Below are 22445 nucleotides of genomic sequence, written 5' to 3' on the forward strand. Positions count from 1 at the left end.
GACCGACACACAATATGAGGAAGAAACTCACAAAGAGTGTCAGGGAAGTGTAATATACAAGATCACAAACGTAGATTATTCACAACTAAAGGTTTAATTAATAAAGGGATAGAGCTCCTAAACAATAAAATATATCGACATGAAAAGACCTATATATGTCCTATTAGAGGTGTTGCGAATATCTTAATCAAGTTCGAATCAGCTTTGTAAGACTCTACAAAATGTTAATCAAAATATGATTGGTAGAACATTGTTATTATTAATTAATTAAGCAAAATGAAAAATTATTAAAATTGTATACAATTTATATTTTACATACAAAAAATACTTTATTTGATTATATTGGAGTCTACTATCATAAAAAAGGTGGTAAATTTTAAATACAGAGCGTATCACTGTTGAATATGTTGTTGTGTTGTTGGAGATTGTTTGAAGTCTCACATTGTTTAGGTTTCCGGGATGTGAAGTGTATAAATATGTGAGGACAACCTCACCCTTTGAGCTAGCTTTTGGGGATGAGATCCAAGCATATTTAACATGGTATCAGAGTCGGGTTAACGACTGCAATGTGGACATTTGACCCAGGACCACGCTAGGCGTGAGGGTGGGTGTTGAATATGTTGTTGTGTTGTTGGAGATTGTTTGAAGTCCCACATTGCTTAGGTTCCCGGGATGTGAAGTGTATAAATATGTGAGGACAACCTCACCATTTGAGCTAGCTTTTGGGGATGAGATCCAAGCATATTTAACAATCACAACTACTTATTTGGATTCTCTATTGTTTTTTCTTTTATGTCCTCTCTCTCGACTAAAAATAACAATATTCATTTTAATAATTGATAGAATATACCTACAAATTTAACATCGTTAAAATTGAAAAAGATGAATTTGAGAACAAACCCACAACATCCAAATTAATAGAATACAATAATAAAATATATTTAACCCTTATTTTTTTTATGTGTCTTTATCTCTTGTCATCGCTTCATTATTTTTAATTTCTCTCTTCTTACACTCACAAAATAAAAATTGTTCTCCTATGATGTGCACAGGAGGAGATAATCCAAATGACAACTACTACCTAAAATGAAAATAAGATACACATTATATAAAAAATAAAATAAAATGTGGGACTCCCTATTACCCAATCCAATTTTCTCACACATGGGATTTTCTCTATAAATGTGAAGGTTTTGCAACTCCCTATTACCCAATCCAATTCCAACCAACCAACCAACCACCCACCCTAAGCTCATCAGTATAGTATTAGTATCACTACTAATTACTAGCTTCATTAATTCATTCGTATCCCAGCCAGCCAGCCACCCTACTTCTTTTCTTCATTCCTACCTGTCTCTTCTCTCATCAATGGCCCAAACTACTCCTAATCACACACAGACCGTATCCGGTTGGGCTGCTCATGATTCTTCCGGCAAGATTACTCCATACACTTTCAAAAGAAGGTACTATGACTATACTGATTCATGTTTTGAATGGCAATGTTATTTTTCTTGCTAGTATTTTGTAAATTCAGTTGTAAATTAGCATTAAAATTAAGTACTACTTGTTATTTCATATTCTGCAGGGAGAACGGCGTTACTGATGTGACTATAAAAATTTTGTATTGTGGTATTTGCCACACTGATCTCCACCATGCCAAAGATGACTGGGGCATTACTATGTACCCTGTTGTTCCCGGGTAAGTATCTATATATTTATTTATATTTATTTACACGAATTCAATGTCACTCAAAAATGATATACATGATTTTGATTGTGATCGATGCTTATATATAGGCATGAGATAACAGGGATTATCACCAAAGTTGGGAATGATGCAAAGGGTTTCAAAGAAGGAGACAGAGTTGGTGTGGGATGTTTGGCTGCTACATGTTTGGATTGTGAGTATTGCAACACAGATCAGGAGAACTACTGTGAAAAGTTGCAGTTTGTGTACAATGGTATTTTTTGGGATGGTAGCATCACTTATGGTGGCTACTCACAGATGTTGGTCGTAGATTACAGGTTCATCAATATCCTTATACTATATCATTCCTTTTTTTTTTCTTTTTAATCTTTGTTTTTTCTGTGTAATGGTTTTCAATTTTACGAAAAAGATCTTAACGTTTTTTAAGATTGCGTTGACTTTTAAGACTGTTTTAAAAGATTTGTAACAATTAGAATTCTAAAGTTTCGATTTTAATCAATTTTAACCTGGATCTATTAATTATGACTATAAGCAAGACCATAAATATACCCCGAAAAATAAGTGGGTATAGGAAGTGGGAAACAACAAAAAGAAGAAAAAAAGACCGAATAAACAAATAGACTAAACAAGTTAGGTTGAAGAATGGAAGCCATATGCTACAAAAAGAAAGGATAGATAAAATTGAACAATGATATTAAACTAACATAAATAAGAAAAGTAAAAAATAAAATAAAATGAATAATGGGGAATGGTGCCTGCCAAAAAGGATTTTGTTTCGAGGGTTTAGGTGAGATTGTTGAATGAATATATTATTTTTATCGGTGATACTAATTATTATAATTGCCAAATCAACGAAATGCAAGAATAAAACTAGCAATGATCATGTTTTCCACAAAAGTCCAAATTTATGACGAAACACCAAAATTATTATGCCCACAGCATTTCGTTCCCGGACAAAATAGTATCACTCTATTTTTATTTTCAATTAAAGTTCGCTCCACACAAGAATTCATCAAAATTTATAGACTTTTGAATATCTAAAAATCATTTATAAGTTATGAAAGATCTCAATTGAATATCAATGAGTTTCATTGTCCTGAAAAAAAAAATCTTAATGATCCTAATTGAATATCACGAGATTTATTTAGATCTTATAAAAGGTTTGATTGAATAATATAAAATTGTTTTATGATAAAAAAGTATTGTAATAAATAAAATCTATTTTATCATTAAATTGCTATACTCAATAATAATTTTTAATATGAAATGGAAAGAGGAAGTGAATAAATTTAAGTATGTAAAACAGAGGATTTTAGTTTGGGAATAAGAAAACAGAGGAGGATGGTATCTGTTTTAAAGTCCAACAGAGTGGTCGTTGAAGATGACTGAGACATATTATTATTATTGTGGTTTAAATGAGTAGTCTTTTTTAACACTTTATTTTTTGTCTAGTCTTTTTTAACACTTTATTTTTTGTCTAGTTTTTTTAACAATTTATTATTACAGCCAAATGAAGAAAATAATAGTATTAATGAATTGTCCCTAACGTAGACAGATTTCGAATCTCTCCTTATTTTATTTATAGTACTTCATGTATAAAAACAAGAGAGATTTTTTTTTTTTTACTTAAAAAACAAGAGAGATAGTTCACATGTTAAACTCAAAATTTTAATACTGTAATGTTTTCTTAATCATCGTTCTACTAAAAGACTAGTATTTTTAAATATTTATTAAGAAGTAAAGATGTTTTTTTTAAGGAAAACATTACAGTATTAAAATAGTCATATAGATACGTTTGATTTGAACTGTCGAAAATGCCGGCTACTGAACAAAAAATCTTAAAGAAATGGAAAGCTATTTTCATATAGTATAGTATGAGATATTTTAATTACTAACTAAAGATTATGAAATTTTGATGTGAAGATATGTAGTACACATTCCAGAAAACCTACCAATGGATGCAGCTGCACCTCTACTGTGTGCTGGAATAACAGTATTCAATCCATTGAAGGATCATAATTTGGTATCATCACCAGGGAAGAAAATTGGTGTGGTTGGTTTGGGAGGACTTGGTCACATGGCTGTTAAATTTGGTAAAGCATTTGGTCACCATGTTACTGTCATAAGCACTTCTCCTTCCAAAGAAGCTGAGGCTAAAGAACGTTTAGGAGCTGATGATTTCATAATCAGCACCAATCCTGACCAATTGCAGGTTTGCTTGCTACCTACCTTATTAGTTTTTTTCACATTTAATTGTACCCATATGCTTTTTATGCTATATGATTGTTTATGTGTCACATTTACTACTGGGTCCAAAATACGATTTTCATGGGCCACAGAAATGCATAAACGATCATTTTGTTTTTTTTGTTTTTATTTTATTTTGAACTTTAAAGTGTAAAGAAGTAAGAAATTTCGAGCTTGAACTTGCGTTTTAGGATATTATTTGTCGACTTTTACCATTTAAATTATATTTATACTTTTTTTTGGTGACAGGCTGCAAGGAGAAGTTTAGATTTCGTTTTGGACACTGTATCAGCAGATCATGCTCTCTTGCCCATTTTGGAATTGCTCAAAGTAAATGGGACTTTATTTATCGTTGGTGCACCCGACAAGCCATTACAATTACCTGCTTTTCCATTGATATTTGGTAAAATTAACGTTAATTGAACACCTTTGAATTTGATCACCCAATTTATCATTAAACTAATACAATTTGTTGATGAGGATATATAATAATAAACTATTGTGAAATGTGACAGGGAAGAGATCCATAAAAGGTGGAATCATAGGAGGAATAAAAGAGACGCAGGAAATGTTGAATGTTTGTGGGAAGCACAATATCACTTGCGACATCGAGTTAATCAAAGCAAACACAATCAATGAGGCTTTTGAGCGCCTTGCGAAGAATGATGTTCGCTACCGTTTCGTTATTGACATAGCTAATGCTGCTCCCACCCAAGATAACTAATCCCTTTATGGGTAGCATTGTGCTTGTGCAATTGAATTCTATAATCCAGCCTATTAGTAGTACTTTTCTATTTTAATAAGATTAGTTATCTTATATCCTTGCATTACTAGAATGTTTACATCAAATATCTATGATCATTAGTTTTATTTTTATATTAAAATTACTAAACATTTGGATTAGTTGTTGAATCTAATACAAAAAAAATTATTGGTTGAACAATTGAGACTAGTGCCTTTTTGTATTGGTGAAGTTTTGAGATTATAATGCAATAAATTTATTTTAGTAAAATAAAAATTGAGACTTTATTAAAATTGAAGTTTTGAAGTTTTGAGATTTTAGTATGATCATTAATAGAAATTATTAAAATTGTATATAATTTTTTTTTACAAAAAAAAAAGTTGTATATAATTTGTACACACAAAAACTGTGTTATTTACACACACAAAATTGACACCGTATTTGAACATAGTATAAAACACAATTCACTCGAATTGCTGTTGACATCAGAACTAATGAGAACCAATGAGTGGAAAAAAAAAACAATATAATTTTTTTTTAACAGTGTTGTAGTTTTTTTTAACTATTGTTAAAAATATATTTTTTTAATGTATGTGATTAAACAATCATTTAAAAATTCGTCTTTTAACACAATTTCATATCACAAAGGTAATAGAAAATAAACTTCTTTCGTATATAGTCTAAGTTTCCATTTAGTGGGGGAATGATCACATTTTACTTAGTGAGGATGAATATTAATATATTCAAAACTAACGGACACAAATTGAAATTAGTGGGGCAGATGCCCTCGATTACAAGTCCTACATCCTGTTGGAGAACAAACACATACACTTTGTGTTATTGAAGAAGAAGATAATTTAGAGAGAAAGAAAATAGTTTTATTTTTTTGAAGAAGCAGAAAATAGTCTTATTAATTAGAGAATATGAGAAAAGTTTACAAGAGGTTATGAGAGAGTAAAAGAAATGTGAGATTACAACTGTATTTATAGACTATACAGTGTAACTACCTCTCTAAGTAACTAACTAACTGCAATGCTTAACTGTCAACTAACTAACTGCCTTACAACTGTAACAACAGATAACAGAACAGATGCTTAACCATTTGATAGCACATCACAGTACTGGATAGGTTTGACAATTACTAAACAACAAGCTCCCTTAATTTCTAACCTATACATCAGTTCCTAACTTGAAACACTCCAAGTGAATTCCTTAAGCTCAAAAACCTGTATGTTTTCAAACTCTTTGTCAAAATATCTGCAACCTGAGAACCAGTTCCACAATGCTCCACTTCTAGGCTTCCTGGATTGACTTGCTCCCTTAGAAAGTGAAACCTTGCCTCGATGTGTTTGCTTCGACCATGAAGCACTGGATTCTTAGCTAAGTTTATGGCAGACTTGTTGTCAATCTGCAACTTAATTGATCTTTCAACATCTACCTTTAGCTCCTTTAAAACTGATTCAATCCATAATACTTGACAAGCAGCATATGAACCAACAATATACTCTGCTTCACATGATGAAAGGGCAACTACTGGTTGCTTCCTTGAACACCAAGAAAATGAAGCATCCATGAACTTAAAGAAATAACTAGTGGTACTCCTTCTATCAATCTTGTCACCACACCAGTTAGTATCTGCTGGTTTTGTGAAGCATTCTTGGATTTATTCTTTCCTTTGTAGCCATCATTCTTCTTGAATGTTAGAGCTTTCAACGCTTGTACCCCCTTTCTCTCATTAATCATCAATTCATGTGCTTTTAAAGAATCAACCAAATCTTCCAATTTTATGTCTGCTACTGTACCAACTTCTTGGATAGCAACAATTACATCATCAAAATTAGGGGTTAAGGTTCTCATTACCTTTTCAACAATCATCTTCTCAGAGATTTCTTCACCACAACTCTTCATGGTGTGAACCAGTGCTTGAACCTTTGATGCATAAGATCCAATCGATTCATTGTTGTCCATTTGCAGTAATTCATACTGCCTCCTCAATGATTGTAGTTTCACAGCTTTCACCTATTCTCCACCATCATAATACTTCACCAAGATATCCCATGCTTCTTTAGATGTTTCAGCATGAGAGATCTTATCAAAATTTGTTGAATCTAGTGCAGCCTGAATTGCATACATTGCCTTGCAATCTTTCTTCTTCAAATCTCTATGATTGTTTCTTGCCTTTGAATTTACATTTGTAGGTAATGCTGCAACACCATTAATCACCACTTATAGTGTATCTTGAAACCCAAACAGAGATTTCATTTGCTTGTTCCATCGTTCCCAATTCTTTCCATAAAGAATCGGAAGATTGTTGGGTAAACCACCATTGTCACTTGCCATTGCCTCTGAATGTTGACAATCTCACCCAAGAACCTGAATCTTGTGATGCTACACAATGAACCAAAAGGCTCTAGATACCAATTTGTTGGAGAACAAGCACACACACTTTGTGTTATTGAAGAAGAAGAGAATTTAGGGAGAAAGAAAAGAGTTTTATTGATTAGAGAATATGAGAAAAGTTTATAAGAGGTTTTGAGAGAGTAAAAGAAATGTGAGATTACAACTGTATTTATAGACTATACAGTGTAACTACCTCTCTAAGTAACTAACTAACTGCAATGCTTAACTGTCAACCGACTAACTAACCGCCTTACAACTGTAACAACAGATAACAGAACAGATGCTTAACCATTTGATAGCACATCACAATATTGGATAAGTTTGACAATTACTAAACAACATATCTATCCTTAAATCAGATCAGTTTAAGCTATGTGCATATAAAGGAAAAATTGATTAAAAATAAATAGTTTTTTTCATTTGATTATTATAGAGGAATGTATGCATCAACAAATAAATTATTTGTTTATATTAAAATAAAAAAGGTAAATCTTAAATAAAAATTGTTCTCTTGTGCAAATAGGAGGTAATCCAAACCACGTGCTACTACCTAAAATGAAATTGTTCTATAAATGTGAAGGTTTTGCAACCAACCAACCAACCAACCAACCAACCTAGCTCCAATCAGTATTGTATTAGTACCCCTGCTCCCTCTCCCTTAGCTATTCATTCATTCATATCCCAACCAGCCAGCCAGCCACCCTACTTCTTTTCTTCATTCCTACCTGTCTCTACTCTCATCAATGGCCCAAACTACTTCTAATCACACACAAACCGTATCCGGTTGGGCTGCTCATGATTCTTCCGGCAAGATTACTCCATACACCTTCAAAAGAAGGTACTACTACTACTATACTAATTCATGTTTTGAATTATGGCAATGTTATTTTCATCTTCTTTTTTTTTTTGTAAATTAAGTTGTTTGTAATTTCATTTACTGCAGGGAGAACGGCGTTACTGATGTGACTATAAAGATTTTGTATTGTGGTATTTGCCACAGTGATCTCCATTATGCCAAAGATGACTGGGGCATTACTATGTACCCTATTGTTCCCGGGTAACTAACTATATATTTATTTATTTATTTATTTATTTATTTATTTAATGTTATTATTCATATTCAAATTAATTAATTAATTAATTAATTAATATACATGATTTTGATTTGTGATGATTATATATATATAGGCATGAGATAACAGGGATTATCACCAAAGTTGGAAGTGATGCAAAGGGTTTCAAAGAAGGAGACAGAGTTGGTGTGGGATGTTTGGCTGCTTCATGTTTGGATTGTAAGTACTGCAACACAGATCAGGAAAATTACTGTGAAAACTTGAAGTTTGTGTACAATAGTATTTTCTGGGATGGTAGCATCACTTATGGTGGCTACTCACAGATGTTGGTCGTAGATTACAGGTTCATCAATATCCTTATACTATATCATTCCTTTTTTTTTTCTTTTTCATCTTTGTTTTTCTGAGTATTGGTTTTCAATTTTACGAAAAAGATCTTAACGTTTTTTAAGATTGCGTTGACTTTTAAGACTGTTTTAAAAGATTTGTAACAATTAGAATTCTAAAGTTTCGATTTTAATCAATTTTAACCTGGATCTATTAATTATGACTATAAGCAAGACCATAAATATACCCCCGAAAAATAAGTGGGTATAGGAAGTGGGAAACAACGAAAAGAAGAAAAAAAAAGACCGAATAAACAAATAGACTAAACAAGTTACGTTGAAGAATGGAAGCGATATGCTACAAAAAGAAAAGATAGATAAAATTGAACAATGATAGTAAACTAACATAAATAAGAAAAGTAAAAAAAATAAAATGAATAATGGTGAATGGTGCCTGCCAAAAAGATTTTGTTTCGAGGGTTTATGTGAGATTGTTGAATGAATATATTATTTTTATCGGTAATACTAATTATTATGATTGCCAAATCAACGAAATGCAAGAATAAAACTAGCAATGATCATGTTTTCTACAAAAGTCCAAATTTATGACGGAACACCAAAATTATTATGCCCACAGTGCATTTCGTTCCCGGACAAAATAGTATCACTCTATTTTTTTTTTTCAATTAAAGTTTGCTCCACACAAGAATTCATCAAAATTTATAGACTTTTGAATATCTAAAAATCATTTATAAGTTATGAAAGATCTCAATTGAATATTAATGAGTTTCATTGTCCTGAAAAAAAAAAAATCTTAATGATCCTAATTGAATATTACGAGATTTATTTAGATTTTATAAAAGGTTTGTTTGAATACTATAAAATTGTTTTATGATAAAAAAGTATTGTAATAAATAAAATCTATTTTATCATTAAATTGGTATACTCAATAATAATTTTTAATATGAAATGGAAAGAGGAAGTGAATAAATTTAAATGAGACATATTATTGTGGTTTAAATGAGTAGTCCTTTTTAACACTTTTATAATGTAAATCTTTTTTAACACTTTATTTTTTGTCTAGTCTTTTTTAAGAAAATAATAGTATTAATGAATTGTCCCTAACGTAGACAGATTTCGAATCTCTCCTTATTTTATTTATAGTACTACATGTATAAAAACAAGATAGATGGTTCACATGTTAAACTCAAAATTTTAAGTCACGGCTCACCCCCACCCAAAAAATAATAATTTTTTTATATGTAGAGTATTAATTTAAATGTATTATTAATGATTTTAAGTCATATAGTATACATATTTGTACAAATGTTAATGTAAATATTAATTTAGAGTTTATTATTGATGATTATAAATAACTCGATACACATATTAGTTTAAGTATTAGTCTAAATATTAGTTCATAATTAATTGAATTAATTTATTGTATTAGATAAAATTAGCAATTGAACTAGCATATATAAATATGAAATGACATAAAAAAATATGTTTAATTAATATTTAATTTTTTAAGTCCCATATTTTCACATTTGTTGCAATTTTAGTCATATCTCAATGTTTTATTTTTCTTTTTTGCGGTAAAAAAAGTGAATTTTAATGCCAAAAAAATGTGAATTTTGGTCTCAAATGTTGGAGACAATAAATCACCTTTATTGCCAAAAATCACAATTTTTAGAGTAAAAATATAGATTGTTGGTACCAAAATTGTAACATGAAAATAGAGAGACTAAAAAATTCAATTTGAAAATAGACTAACTTTTTTCCGGCCCACCCACAATATATTTTCTAGTTCCGCCACCGACTGTAATGTTTTTTTAATCATCGTTCTACTAAAAGACTAGTATTTTAATATTTAACCCAAGAGTACTTGGATGAGATGACGCGAGTCTCTTCTAGCTTAATCAAAGTCTTGGGTTCGATCCTTGATTTGGGCATGCAACAGTGTTAAAACTCTTAGGGAGAGTTTGCCATCCATTTGGGTCTTACAAGGCTCGAGGGATTAATCACTGCAGTTGCGCGCAGTGGATACCCGGTTTACAAAAAAAAAAATTTTTAAGAAGTAAAGATGTTTTTTTTAAGGAAAACATTACAGTATTAAAATAGTCATATAGATACGTTTGATTTGAACTGTCGAAAATGCCGGCTACTGAACAAAAAATCTTAAAGAAATGGAAAGCTATTTTCATATAGTATAGTATGAGATATTTTAATTACTAACTAAAGATTATGAAATTTTGATGTGAAGATATGTAGTACACATTCCAGAAAACCTACCAATGGATGCAGCTGCACCTCTACTGTGTGCTGGAATAACAGTATTCAATCCATTGAAGGATCATAATTTGGTATCATCACCAGGGAAGAAAATTGGTGTGGTTGGTTTGGGAGGACTTGGTCACATGGCTGTTAAATTTGGTAAAGCATTTGGTCACCATGTTACTGTCATAAGCACTTCTCCTTCCAAAGAAGCTGAGGCTAAAGAACGTTTAGGAGCTGATGATTTCATAATCAGCACCAATCCTGACCAATTGCAGGTTTGCTTGCTACCTACCTTATTAGTTTTTTTCACATTTAATTGTACCCATATGCTTTTTATGCTATATGATTGTTTATGTGTCACATTTACTACTGGGTCCAAAATACGATTTTCATGGGCCACAGAAATGCATAAACGATCATTTTGTTTTTTTTGTTTTTATTTTATTTTGAACTTTAAAGTGTAAAGAAGTAAGAAATTTCGAGCTTGAACTTGCGTTTTAGGATATTATTTGTCGACTTTTACCATTTAAATTATATTTATACTTTTTTTTGGTGACAGGCTGCAAGGAGAAGTTTAGATTTCGTTTTGGACACTGTATCAGCAGATCATGCTCTCTTGCCCATTTTGGAATTGCTCAAAGTAAATGGGACTTTATTTATCGTTGGTGCACCCGACAAGCCATTACAATTACCTGCTTTTCCATTGATATTTGGTAAAATTAACGTTAATTGAACACCTTTGAATTTGATCACCCAATTTATCATTAAACTAATACAATTTGTTGATGAGGATATATAATAATAAACTATTGTGAAATGTGACAGGGAAGAGATCCATAAAAGGTGGAATCATAGGAGGAATAAAAGAGACGCAGGAAATGTTGAATGTTTGTGGGAAGCACAATATCACTTGCGACATCGAGTTAATCAAAGCAAACACAATCAATGAGGCTTTTGAGCGCCTTGCGAAGAATGATGTTCGCTACCGTTTCGTTATTGACATAGCTAATGCTGCTCCCACCCAAGATAACTAATCCCTTTATGGGTAGCATTGTGCTTGTGCAATTGTGAGACTGAATTCTATAATCCAGCCTATTAGTAGTACTTTTCTATTTTAATAAGATTAGTTATCTTATATCCTTGCATTACTAGAATGTTTACATCAAATATCTATGATCATTAGTTTTATTTTTATATTAAAATTACTAAACATTTGGATTAGTTGTTGAATCTAATACAAAAAAAATTATTGGTTGAACAATTGAGACTAGTGCCTTTTTGTATTGGTGAAGTTTTGAGATTATAATGCAATAAATTTATTTTAGTAAAATAAAAATTGAGACTTTATTAAAATTGAAGTTTTGAAGTTTTGAGATTTTAGTATGATCATTAATAGAAATTATTAAAATTGTATATAATTTTTTTTTACAAAAAAAAAAGTTGTATATAATTTGTACACACAAAAACTGTGTTATTTACACACACAAAATTGACACCGTATTTGAACATAGTATAAAACACAATTCACTCGAATTGCTGTTGACATCAGAACTAATGAGAACCAATGAGTGGAAAAAAAAAACAATATAATTTTTTTTAACAGTGTTGTAGATTTTTTTAACTATTGTTAAAAATATATTTTTTAATGTATGTGATTAAACAATCATTTAAAAATTCGTCTTTTAACACAATTTCATATCACAAAGGTAATAGAAAATAAACTTCTTTCGTATATAGTCTAAGTTTCCATTTAGTGGGGGAATGATCACATTTTACTTAGTGAGGATGAATATTAATATATTCAAAACTAACGGACACAAATTGAAATTAGTGGGGCAGATGCCCTCGATTACAAGTCCTACATCCTGTTGGAGAACAAACACATACACTTTGTGTTATTGAAGAAGAAGATAATTTAGAGAGAAAGAAAATAGTTTTATTTTTTTGAAGAAGCAGAAAATAGTCTTATTAATTAGAGAATATGAGAAAAGTTTACAAGAGGTTATGAGAGAGTAAAAGAAATGTGAGATTACAACTGTATTTATAGACTATACAGTGTAACTACCTCTCTAAGTAACTAACTAACTGCAATGCTTAACTGTCAACTAACTAACTGCCTTACAACTGTAACAACAGATAACAGAACAGATGCTTAACCATTTGATAGCACATCACAGTACTGGATAGGTTTGACAATTACTAAACAACAAGCTCCCTTAATTTCTAACCTATACATCAGTTCCTAACTTGAAACACTCCAAGTGAATTCCTTAAGCTCAAAAACCTGTATGTTTTCAAACTCTTTGTCAAAATATCTGCAACCTGAGAACCAGTTCCACAATGCTCCACTTCTAGGCTTCCTGGATTGACTTGCTCCCTTAGAAAGTGAAACCTTGCCTCGATGTGTTTGCTTCGACCATGAAGCACTGGATTCTTAGCTAAGTTTATGGCAGACTTGTTGTCAATCTGCAACTTAATTGATCTTTCAACATCTACCTTTAGCTCCTTTAAAACTGATTCAATCCATAATACTTGACAAGCAGCATATGAACCAACAATATACTCTGCTTCACATGATGAAAGGGCAACTACTGGTTGCTTCCTTGAACACCAAGAAAATGAAGCATCCATGAACTTAAAGAAATAACTAGTGGTACTCCTTCTATCAATCTTGTCACCACACCAGTTAGTATCTGCTGGTTTTGTGAAGCATTCTTGGATTTATTCTTTCCTTTGTAGCCATCATTCTTCTTGAATGTTAGAGCTTTCAACGCTTGTACCCCCTTTCTCTCATTAATCATCAATTCATGTGCTTTTAAAGAATCAACCAAATCTTCCAATTTTATGTCTGCTACTGTACCAACTTCTTGGATAGCAACAATTACATCATCAAAATTAGGGGTTAAGGTTCTCATTACCTTTTCAACAATCATCTTCTCAGAGATTTCTTCACCACAACTCTTCATGGTGTGAACCAGTGCTTGAACCTTTGATGCATAAGATCCAATCGATTCATTGTTGCCCATTTGCAGTAATTCATACTGCCTCCTCAATGATTGTAGTTTCACAGCTTTCACCTATTCTCCACCATCATAATACTTCACCAAGATATCCCATGCTTCTTTAGATGTTTCAGCATGAGAGATCTTATCAAAATTTGTTGAATCTAGTGCAGCTTGAATTGCATACATTGCCTTGCAATCTTTCTTCTTCAAATCTCTATGATTGTTTCTTGCCTTTGAATTTACATTTGTAGGTAATGCTGCAACACCATTAATCACCACTTATAGTGTATCTTGAAACCCAAACAGAGATTTCATTTGCTTGTTCCATCGTTCCCAATTCTTTCCATAAAGAATCGGAAGATTGTTGGGTAAACCACCATTGTCACTTGCCATTGCCTCTGAATGTTGACAATCTCACCCAAGAACCTGAATCTTGTGATGCTACACAATGAACCAAAAGGCTCTAGATACCAATTTGTTGGAGAACAAGCACACACACTTTGTGTTATTGAAGAAGAAGAGAATTTAGGGAGAAAGAAAAGAGTTTTATTGATTAGAGAATATGAGAAAAGTTTATAAGAGGTTTTGAGAGAGTAAAAGAAATGTGAGATTACAACTGTATTTATAGACTATACAGTGTAACTACCTCTCTAAGTAACTAACTAACTGCAATGCTTAACTGTCAACCGACTAACTAACCGCCTTACAACTGTAACAACAGATAACAGAACAGATGCTTAACCATTTGATAGCACATCACAATATTGGATAAGTTTGACAATTACTAAACAACATATCTATCCTTAAATCAGATCAGTTTAAGCTATGTGCATATAAAGGAAAAATTGATTAAAAATAAATAGTTTTTTTCATTTGATTATTATAGAGGAATGTATGCATCAACAAATAAATTATTTGTTTATATTAAAATAAAAAAGGTAAATCTTAAATAAAAATTGTTCTCTTGTGCAAATAGGAGGTAATCCAAACCACGTGCTACTACCTAAAATGAAATTGTTCTATAAATGTGAAGGTTTTGCAACCAACCAACCAACCTAGCTCCAATCAGTATTGTATTAGTACCCCTGCTCCCTCTCCCTTAGCTATTCATTCATTCATATCCCAACCAGCCAGCCAGCCACCCTACTTCTTTTCTTCATTCCTACCTGTCTCTACTCTCATCAATGGCCCAAACTACTTCTAATCACACACAAACCGTATCCGGTTGGGCTGCTCATGATTCTTCCGGCAAGATTACTCCATACACCTTCAAAAGAAGGTACTACTACTACTATACTAATTCATGTTTTGAATTATGGCAATGTTATTTTCATCTTCTTTTTTTTTTTGTAAATTAAGTTGTTTGTAATTTCATTTACTGCAGGGAGAACGGCGTTACTGATGTGACTATAAAGATTTTGTATTGTGGTATTTGCCACAGTGATCTCCATTATGCCAAAGATGACTGGGGCATTACTATGTACCCTATTGTTCCCGGGTAACTAACTATATATTTATTTATTTATTTATTTATTTACATATATTCAATGTTATTATTCATATTCAAATTAATTAATTAATTAATTAATTAATATACATGATTTTGATTTGTGATGATTATATATATATAGGCATGAGATAACAGGGATTATCACCAAAGTTGGAAGTGATGCAAAGGGTTTCAAAGAAGGAGACAGAGTTGGTGTGGGATGTTTGGCTGCTTCATGTTTGGATTGTAAGTACTGCAACACAGATCAGGAAAATTACTGTGAAAACTTGAAGTTTGTGTACAATAGTATTTTCTGGGATGGTAGCATCACTTATGGTGGCTACTCACAGATGTTGGTCGTAGATTACAGGTTCATCAATATCCTTATACTATATCATTCCTTTTTTTTTTCTTTTTCATCTTTGTTTTTCTGAGTATTGGTTTTCAATTTTACGAAAAAGATCTTAACGTTTTTTAAGATTGCGTTGACTTTTAAGACTGTTTTAAAAGATTTGTAACAATTAGAATTCTAAAGTTTCGATTTTAATCAATTTTAACCTGGATCTATTAATTATGACTATAAGCAAGACCATAAATATACCCCCGAAAAATAAGTGGGTATAGGAAGTGGGAAACAACGAAAAGAAGAAAAAAAAAGACCGAATAAACAAATAGACTAAACAAGTTACGTTGAAGAATGGAAGCGATATGCTACAAAAAGAAAAGATAGATAAAATTGAACAATGATAGTAAACTAACATAAATAAGAAAAGTAAAAAAAATAAAATGAATAATGGTGAATGGTGCCTGCCAAAAAGATTTTGTTTCGAGGGTTTATGTGAGATTGTTGAATGAATATATTATTTTTATCGGTAATACTAATTATTATGATTGCCAAATCAACGAAATGCAAGAATAAAACTAGCAATGATCATGTTTTCTACAAAAGTCCAAATTTATGACGGAACACCAAAATTATTATGCCCACAGTGCATTTCGTTCCCGGACAAAATAGTATCACTCTATTTTTTTTTTTCAATTAAAGTTTGCTCCACACAAGAATTCATCAAAATTTATAGACTTTTGAATATCTAAAAATCATTTATAAGTTATGAAAGATCTCAATTGAATATTAATGATTTTCATTGTCCTGAAAAAAAAATCTTAATGATCCTAATTGAATATTACGAGATTTATTTAGATTTTATAAAATGTTTGTTTGAATACTATAAAATTGTTTTATGATAAAAAAGTATTGTAATAAATAAAATCTATTTTATCATTAAATTGGTATACTCAATAATAATTTTTAATATGAAATGGAAAGAGGAAGTGAATAAATTTAAATGAGACATATTATTGTGGTTTAAATGAGTAGTCCTTTTTAACACTTTTATAATGTAAATCTTTTTTAACACTTTATTTTTTGTCTAGTCTTTTTTAAGAAAATAATAGTATTAATGAATTGTCCCTAACGTAGACAGATTTCGAATCTCTCCTTATTTTATTTATAGTACTACATGTATAAAAACAAGATAGATGGTTCACATGTTAAACTCAAAATTTTAAGTCACGGCTCACCCCCACCCAAAAAATAATAATTTTTTTATACGTAGAGTATTAATTTAAATGTATTATTAATGATTTTAAGTCATATAGTATACATATTTGTACAAATGTTAATGTAAATATTAATTTAGAGTTTATTATTGATGATTATAAATAACTCGATACACATATTAGTTTAAGTATTAGTCTAAATATTAGTTCATAATTAATTGAATTAATTTATTGTATTAGATAAAATTAGCAATTGAACTAGCATATATAAATATGAAATGACATAAAAAAATATGTTTAATTAATATTTAATTTTTTAAGTCCCATATTTTCACATTTGTTGCAATTTTAGTCATATCTCAATGTTTTATTTTTCTTTTTTGCGGTAAAAAAAGTGAATTTTAATGCCAAAAAAATGTGAATTTTGGTCTCAAATGTTGGAGACAATAAATCACCTTTATTGCCAAAAATCACAATTTTTAGAGTAAAAATATAGATTGTTGGTACCAAAATTGTAACATGAAAATAGAGAGACTAAAAAATTCAATTTGAAAATAGACTAACTTTTTTCCGGCCCACCCACAATATATTTTCTAGTTCCGCCACCGACTGTAATGTTTTTTTAATCATCGTTCTACTAAAAGACTAGTATTTTAATATTTAACCCAAGAGTACTTGGATGAGATGACGCGAGTCTCTTCTAGCTTAATCAAAGTCTTGGGTTCGATCCTTGATTTGGGCATGCAACAGTGTTAAAACTCTTAGGGAGAGTTTGCCATCCATTTGGGTCTTACAAGGCTCGAGGGATTAATCACTGCAGTTGCGCGCAGTGGATACCCGGTTTACAAAAAAAATATTTTTAAGAAGTAAAGATGTTTTTTTTAAGGAAAACATTACAGTATTAAAATAGTCATATAGATACGTTTGATTTGAACTGTCGAAAATGCCGGCTACTGAACAAAAAATCTTAAAGAAATGGAAAGCTATTTTCATATAGTATAGTATGAAATATTTTAATTACTAACTAAAGATTATGAAATTTTGATTTGAAGATATGTAGTACACATTCCAGAAAACCTACCAATGGATGCAGCTGCACCTCTACTGTGTGCTGGAATAACAGTATTCAATCCATTGAAGGATCATAATTTGGTATCATCACCAGGGAAGAAAATTGGTGTGGTTGGTTTGGGAGGACTTGGTCACATGGCTGTTAAATTTGGTAAAGCATTTGGTCACCATGTTACTGTCATAAGCACTTCTCCTTCCAAAGAAGCTGAGGCTAAACAACGTTTGGGAGCTGATGATTTCATAATCAGCACCAATCCTGACCAATTGCAGGTTTGCTTGCTACCTACCTTATTAGTTTTTTTCACATTTAATTGTACCTTATTAGTTTTTTTTGTGACAGGCTGCAAGGAGAAGTTTAGATTTCGTTTTGGACACTGTATCAGCAGATCATGCTCTCTTGCCCATTTTGGAATTGCTCAAAGTAAATGGGACTTTATTTATCGTTGGTGCACCCGACAAGCCATTACAATTACCTGCTTTTCCATTGATATTTGGTAAAATTAACGTTAATTGAACACCTTTGAATTTGATCACCCAATTTATCATTAAACTAATACAATTTGTTGATGAGGATATATAATAATAAACTATTGTGAAATGTGACAGGGAAGAGATCCATAAAAGGTGGAATCATAGGAGGAATAAAAGAGACGCAGGAAATGTTGAATGTTTGTGGGAAGCACAATATCACTTGCGACATCGAGTTAATCAAAGCAAACACAATCAACGAGGCTTTTGAGCGCCTTGCGAAGAATGATGTTCGCTACCGTTTCGTTATTGACATAGCTAATGCTGCTCTCACCCAAGATATCTAAACCCTTTATTTGGGAGTGATGGGTAGCATTGTGCAATTGTGAGACTGAATTCTATAATCCAGCCTATTAGTAGTACTTTTCTATTTCAATAAGATTAGTTATCTTATATCCTTGCATTACTAGAATGTTTACATCAAATATCTATGATCATTAGTTTTATTTTTATATTAAAATTACTAAACATTTGGATTAGTTGTTGAATCTAATGCAAAAAAAAAAAAAAAAATTAAAAAAATTGGTTGAACAATTGAGGCTAGTGCGTATTTGTATTGGTGAAGTTTTTAGATTTTAATGCAATAAATTTATTTTAGTAAAATAAATCCGAAGAGTGATAGAGACAAAGTTAAGGTAGGTGATAATTATGTGTTGTTAACTTAAACTAGTAACATTTTTTGTAACAAGAATGGGCAAGCATATTTCAAATACATTAATCAAAGAATATTGTTTGAATGACATCACTCAAGTGATTGTATTTGGAAGAATCCAACCTTAAAAATATAACAACATTAAAAGTTGAGAGAGAATTTTAGCAAGAGATTATTAATTAATACATAAATACAACTCTGAATAAGTGGTGCATAAGATAGGATGATGCATTTGTATTTACGTTAATGATAAATTTGTGGTGTGAGATTAACTATAACTAGTAGAGAGAGACTTGTTCATGAATTCATGGCTTGTCTTCGATTAAAATTTGTTTTGTGATGGAAAATGTTACGGAACATATGCAATCATTATAGGAGTCCTACGTGGCAGACAGATATCTATTGAATAGAAATTTAATTTTACGACCCCACGTTAAGACATTTATTTATTGCCATCTGTGTTCTCCTTTTGATATTTTGTGGTAAAAAACATGGGTGTACTCTCATATCACATCGCATCATATCTTAATCTTACACACAACACAACAATAAATGAATGAATATTACTAATAATAATGGGGCAGGAATTGAGCCTTGCTAACAAACACAATATACGTGGATATTATCCACCATCCAAAATCTATGCATTGGAAGTTGGAATTGGAACCATACTACTCGACTCGAGTACTCGTTCGTTCGGAAAGAAAACATTGTTTTTTCACCATCTATTATTCAAAAACTTAAAAATGGTAAGCAATACCATTTAAATGAAAACTCAGTTTACATATCACAACTTAACTTATAAAAAATATTGAAATTTTAGCTTAAATACGATGACCGGAATAACTCTGATTTATTTATGAGTTTATAATAGCTTTATCATTTCGTCTATTTAAAAAAATTAAAAATAGAGAATATGTCCCTAAACAAACAAACACATGACTCTTATCTTGTAACAAATAATAAACTAACTATTTCATACACTTATTAATTAATCAATTCAAATTAATTGTCTCTATGAGTTTAATTCAGTTAGCATGAATTGTGGAAAAAACTCTAATACCATCTTAGAATTGAGAGTTGAGTCTAAAACATATTCAGGTCATGTCGCAATCGATGTGAGACTTCTTAACATTATTCACTTTAAGGGTGACTAAAATAATTAACGATTGAATTAATTAATGGAATGAATGGATGGATAGACTGAGCTTGTGGGAGGAGCTAGGTAGCAAGGGTGGGTTAAAGAACGTGTGAGGTACACTAACGTGCTCCCAAAGCTAGCTATACTACATTTGTGGTAATACTAACTGCCAACTGGATTTCTTCTTGATAACAAATAACTTGACTTCTCCCTAATTAATAGACTAATTTATACACAACACAATAACACGTACACACCGACCTCTTCTTAATTTCTTTCTATTCTATATATATTCTTCACACCATCCCTTCTTCCACTTTTAACATCATATATATATCAACTTCTACTCCAACCAGACCACATCAAATTGTTACATCTAAATTCCAACATGACATGTTCTCGCTGGTTTTGTTCTCTTCGTATATCAGGTACGTACACTTCAAACATTCTCTACAAATTATAATTGTATATTTTTTTTTCTATAATTATATATGTTTTTCTCCCCCGAAAGCATAATTGATAACTCAACCTAGCTTTGCTTTTCAATTCAATTATTTTTCTTCATTATTATATGATATGCTTCTAGTTTTTGTTAACACAATGACAATGAATTGATAGAGGACGATCATGACTAAAGTAATTCAATTTTGCTTGAAGATAGAATTTAGAGACATATTTCTTGTTTCCATATATCTCTAATTTATAATTACTTTGTTAATTCAATTTTATCTAGTAAATCATATTGATGAAGTTCATTAATTTTGTGGAAATGAATTAAGCAGGTAGATCACGAAAAAAATGTGATGAGGAAGATGGCTTGCGTAGCAAGCCAAATGTAAATGAAGAATATCTCCAAACATTTAGAACAGAATCTTATATGGAAATATGCAACAAAGCACAAAGGCAATCTGGGAAGAGAATTAGCACCAAAAGACTCTCTTCCTCTTCTTCAACATCTCCCCTTCCTCCCATATGCTTGAATCTCACTGACTCATTGCTCGAACCACGACAAGAAATCATCGCAAACTTGATACAAAATTTCAAGGTGCATAATCTTCTAGTGGACTATTTCGAAGCTAGCTTAGAAGCATGTCGTTATTGTGACACAATTCTTGAAGGAATCCACTCAACAAGACTTTCTTATACAAGAATCACAAGAGTTGTTAAGCTAAGCAAAAGGGTATTAATAAATTTCAATGATAGCACCAATGAACAAACAAAAAAGGATATATACAAAGAGCTTGATTCATTTTCATCAAAACTACAAAATAATCATTTGTCCGTTATTAGCACAACGCAATTCAGCAACATTCACAATAAGTACATGGAACTTCTTCAAAGACTAACATCAAAGAGAAAAAGAATTAAAAGAAGACTAACATTGATTAGTGTTTGCAAGAAAGTTGGAGGAATTGCTCTTGTTACTTCACATGGTGCTATTCTTATTGCTTTATTAGTGGTTTCATTACACAGTGTTGTTGGGTTGGTGGCTGCTCCAAGTATTGTTGGTGGTTTAGTTGGTTTGTTCATAAATAGAATCAAAATTAGGATAAAGAAAAGAACAAAGTGTGAAAGATTATGTGAACAACTTGATGCTGCTGCAAAAGGGGTTTTTATATTGATAAATGATTTGGATACTATGAGTAGGATGGTGAAGAGGTTGAATGATGAAGTGGAACATAGAAAAATGATTGCTGATGTTTGTGTGAAGAATGTTGGTAGTAAATGTGAAATAATGAAGCGTGTTATGAGTGAATTTAGTGATCATGATGGTAGCTTTTTGGAGCAATTGGAAGAGCTTGAAGAACATGTTTACTTGTGCTTTCTCACTGTTAACAAATCCAGGAGACTTGTTATGCAACAAATTACAGAGAGACCACAACATTAATTAATTTAGATAATTTGAAATTTATTAGAATTAATGTAAAGTTATTTAAGGTAGTTACAGTTTACAAGTAATTATATAGAGAAATAATTCACGACCATGATTTTTTATGAGCCTTGTCCAGCTCATATATCTCGTTTTGTAATCGCTGATGCTTCTGGAACTGTTGTTCCAAGGCTAGATAGCTTGTAATATTTTCTTTAGGGCGCAAGCCCTCCATTCAATCAAAATAAAAAATAAAAACATTCACGATCACGACCATGATTTTTTTTCTTCCTATGTTGAGGTTATATTTTGAGTCCTGCATTGCAAGGTTGCTCATATAATCAATCTCATCTTAT

At 31.2% G+C, this 22445-nt stretch overlaps 4 protein-coding genes across 4 annotated transcripts; all 4 read left to right on the plus strand.

Annotated features, from left to right (window-relative positions):
* The first annotated feature begins 1117 nt into the window (after positions 1 to 1117).
* LOC123884649 (probable cinnamyl alcohol dehydrogenase 6) lies at positions 1118 to 4873 on the plus strand. Its single transcript, XM_045933797.1, has 6 exons — positions 1118 to 1463; positions 1586 to 1699; positions 1798 to 2025; positions 3632 to 3920; positions 4205 to 4358; positions 4471 to 4873. The coding sequence occupies exons 1-6, from the start codon at positions 1369 to 1371 to the stop codon at positions 4677 to 4679; spliced, it is 1089 nt and encodes a 362-aa protein (XP_045789753.1). The 5' UTR covers positions 1118 to 1368; the 3' UTR covers positions 4680 to 4873.
* Positions 4874 to 7687: 2814 nt separating this feature from the next.
* LOC123902653 (probable cinnamyl alcohol dehydrogenase 6) lies at positions 7688 to 12009 on the plus strand. Its single transcript, XM_045952435.1, has 6 exons — positions 7688 to 7935; positions 8041 to 8154; positions 8286 to 8513; positions 10760 to 11048; positions 11333 to 11486; positions 11599 to 12009. Exons 1-6 carry the CDS (start codon positions 7841 to 7843, stop codon positions 11805 to 11807), a joined length of 1089 nt encoding a protein of 362 aa, XP_045808391.1. The 5' UTR covers positions 7688 to 7840; the 3' UTR covers positions 11808 to 12009.
* A 2808-nt stretch (positions 12010 to 14817) lies between these two features.
* Positions 14818 to 18819, plus strand: LOC123921927 (probable cinnamyl alcohol dehydrogenase 6). Its single transcript, XM_045974663.1, has 6 exons — positions 14818 to 15057; positions 15163 to 15276; positions 15410 to 15637; positions 17880 to 18168; positions 18239 to 18392; positions 18505 to 18819. The coding sequence occupies exons 1-6, from the start codon at positions 14963 to 14965 to the stop codon at positions 18711 to 18713; spliced, it is 1089 nt and encodes a 362-aa protein (XP_045830619.1). The 5' UTR covers positions 14818 to 14962; the 3' UTR covers positions 18714 to 18819.
* A 1641-nt stretch (positions 18820 to 20460) lies between these two features.
* LOC123921921 (UPF0496 protein At1g20180) lies at positions 20461 to 22373 on the plus strand. The gene is made up of 2 exons (XM_045974650.1): positions 20461 to 20647; positions 21002 to 22373. The coding sequence occupies exons 1-2, from the start codon at positions 20608 to 20610 to the stop codon at positions 22105 to 22107; spliced, it is 1146 nt and encodes a 381-aa protein (XP_045830606.1). The 5' UTR covers positions 20461 to 20607; the 3' UTR covers positions 22108 to 22373.
* Positions 22374 to 22445: the final 72 nt, after the last annotated feature.

The sequence above is a fragment of the Trifolium pratense genome, linkage group LG1 (assembly GCF_020283565.1).
Source record: "Trifolium pratense cultivar HEN17-A07 linkage group LG1, ARS_RC_1.1, whole genome shotgun sequence".
Lineage (NCBI taxonomy): Eukaryota > Viridiplantae > Streptophyta > Magnoliopsida > Fabales > Fabaceae > Trifolium > Trifolium pratense.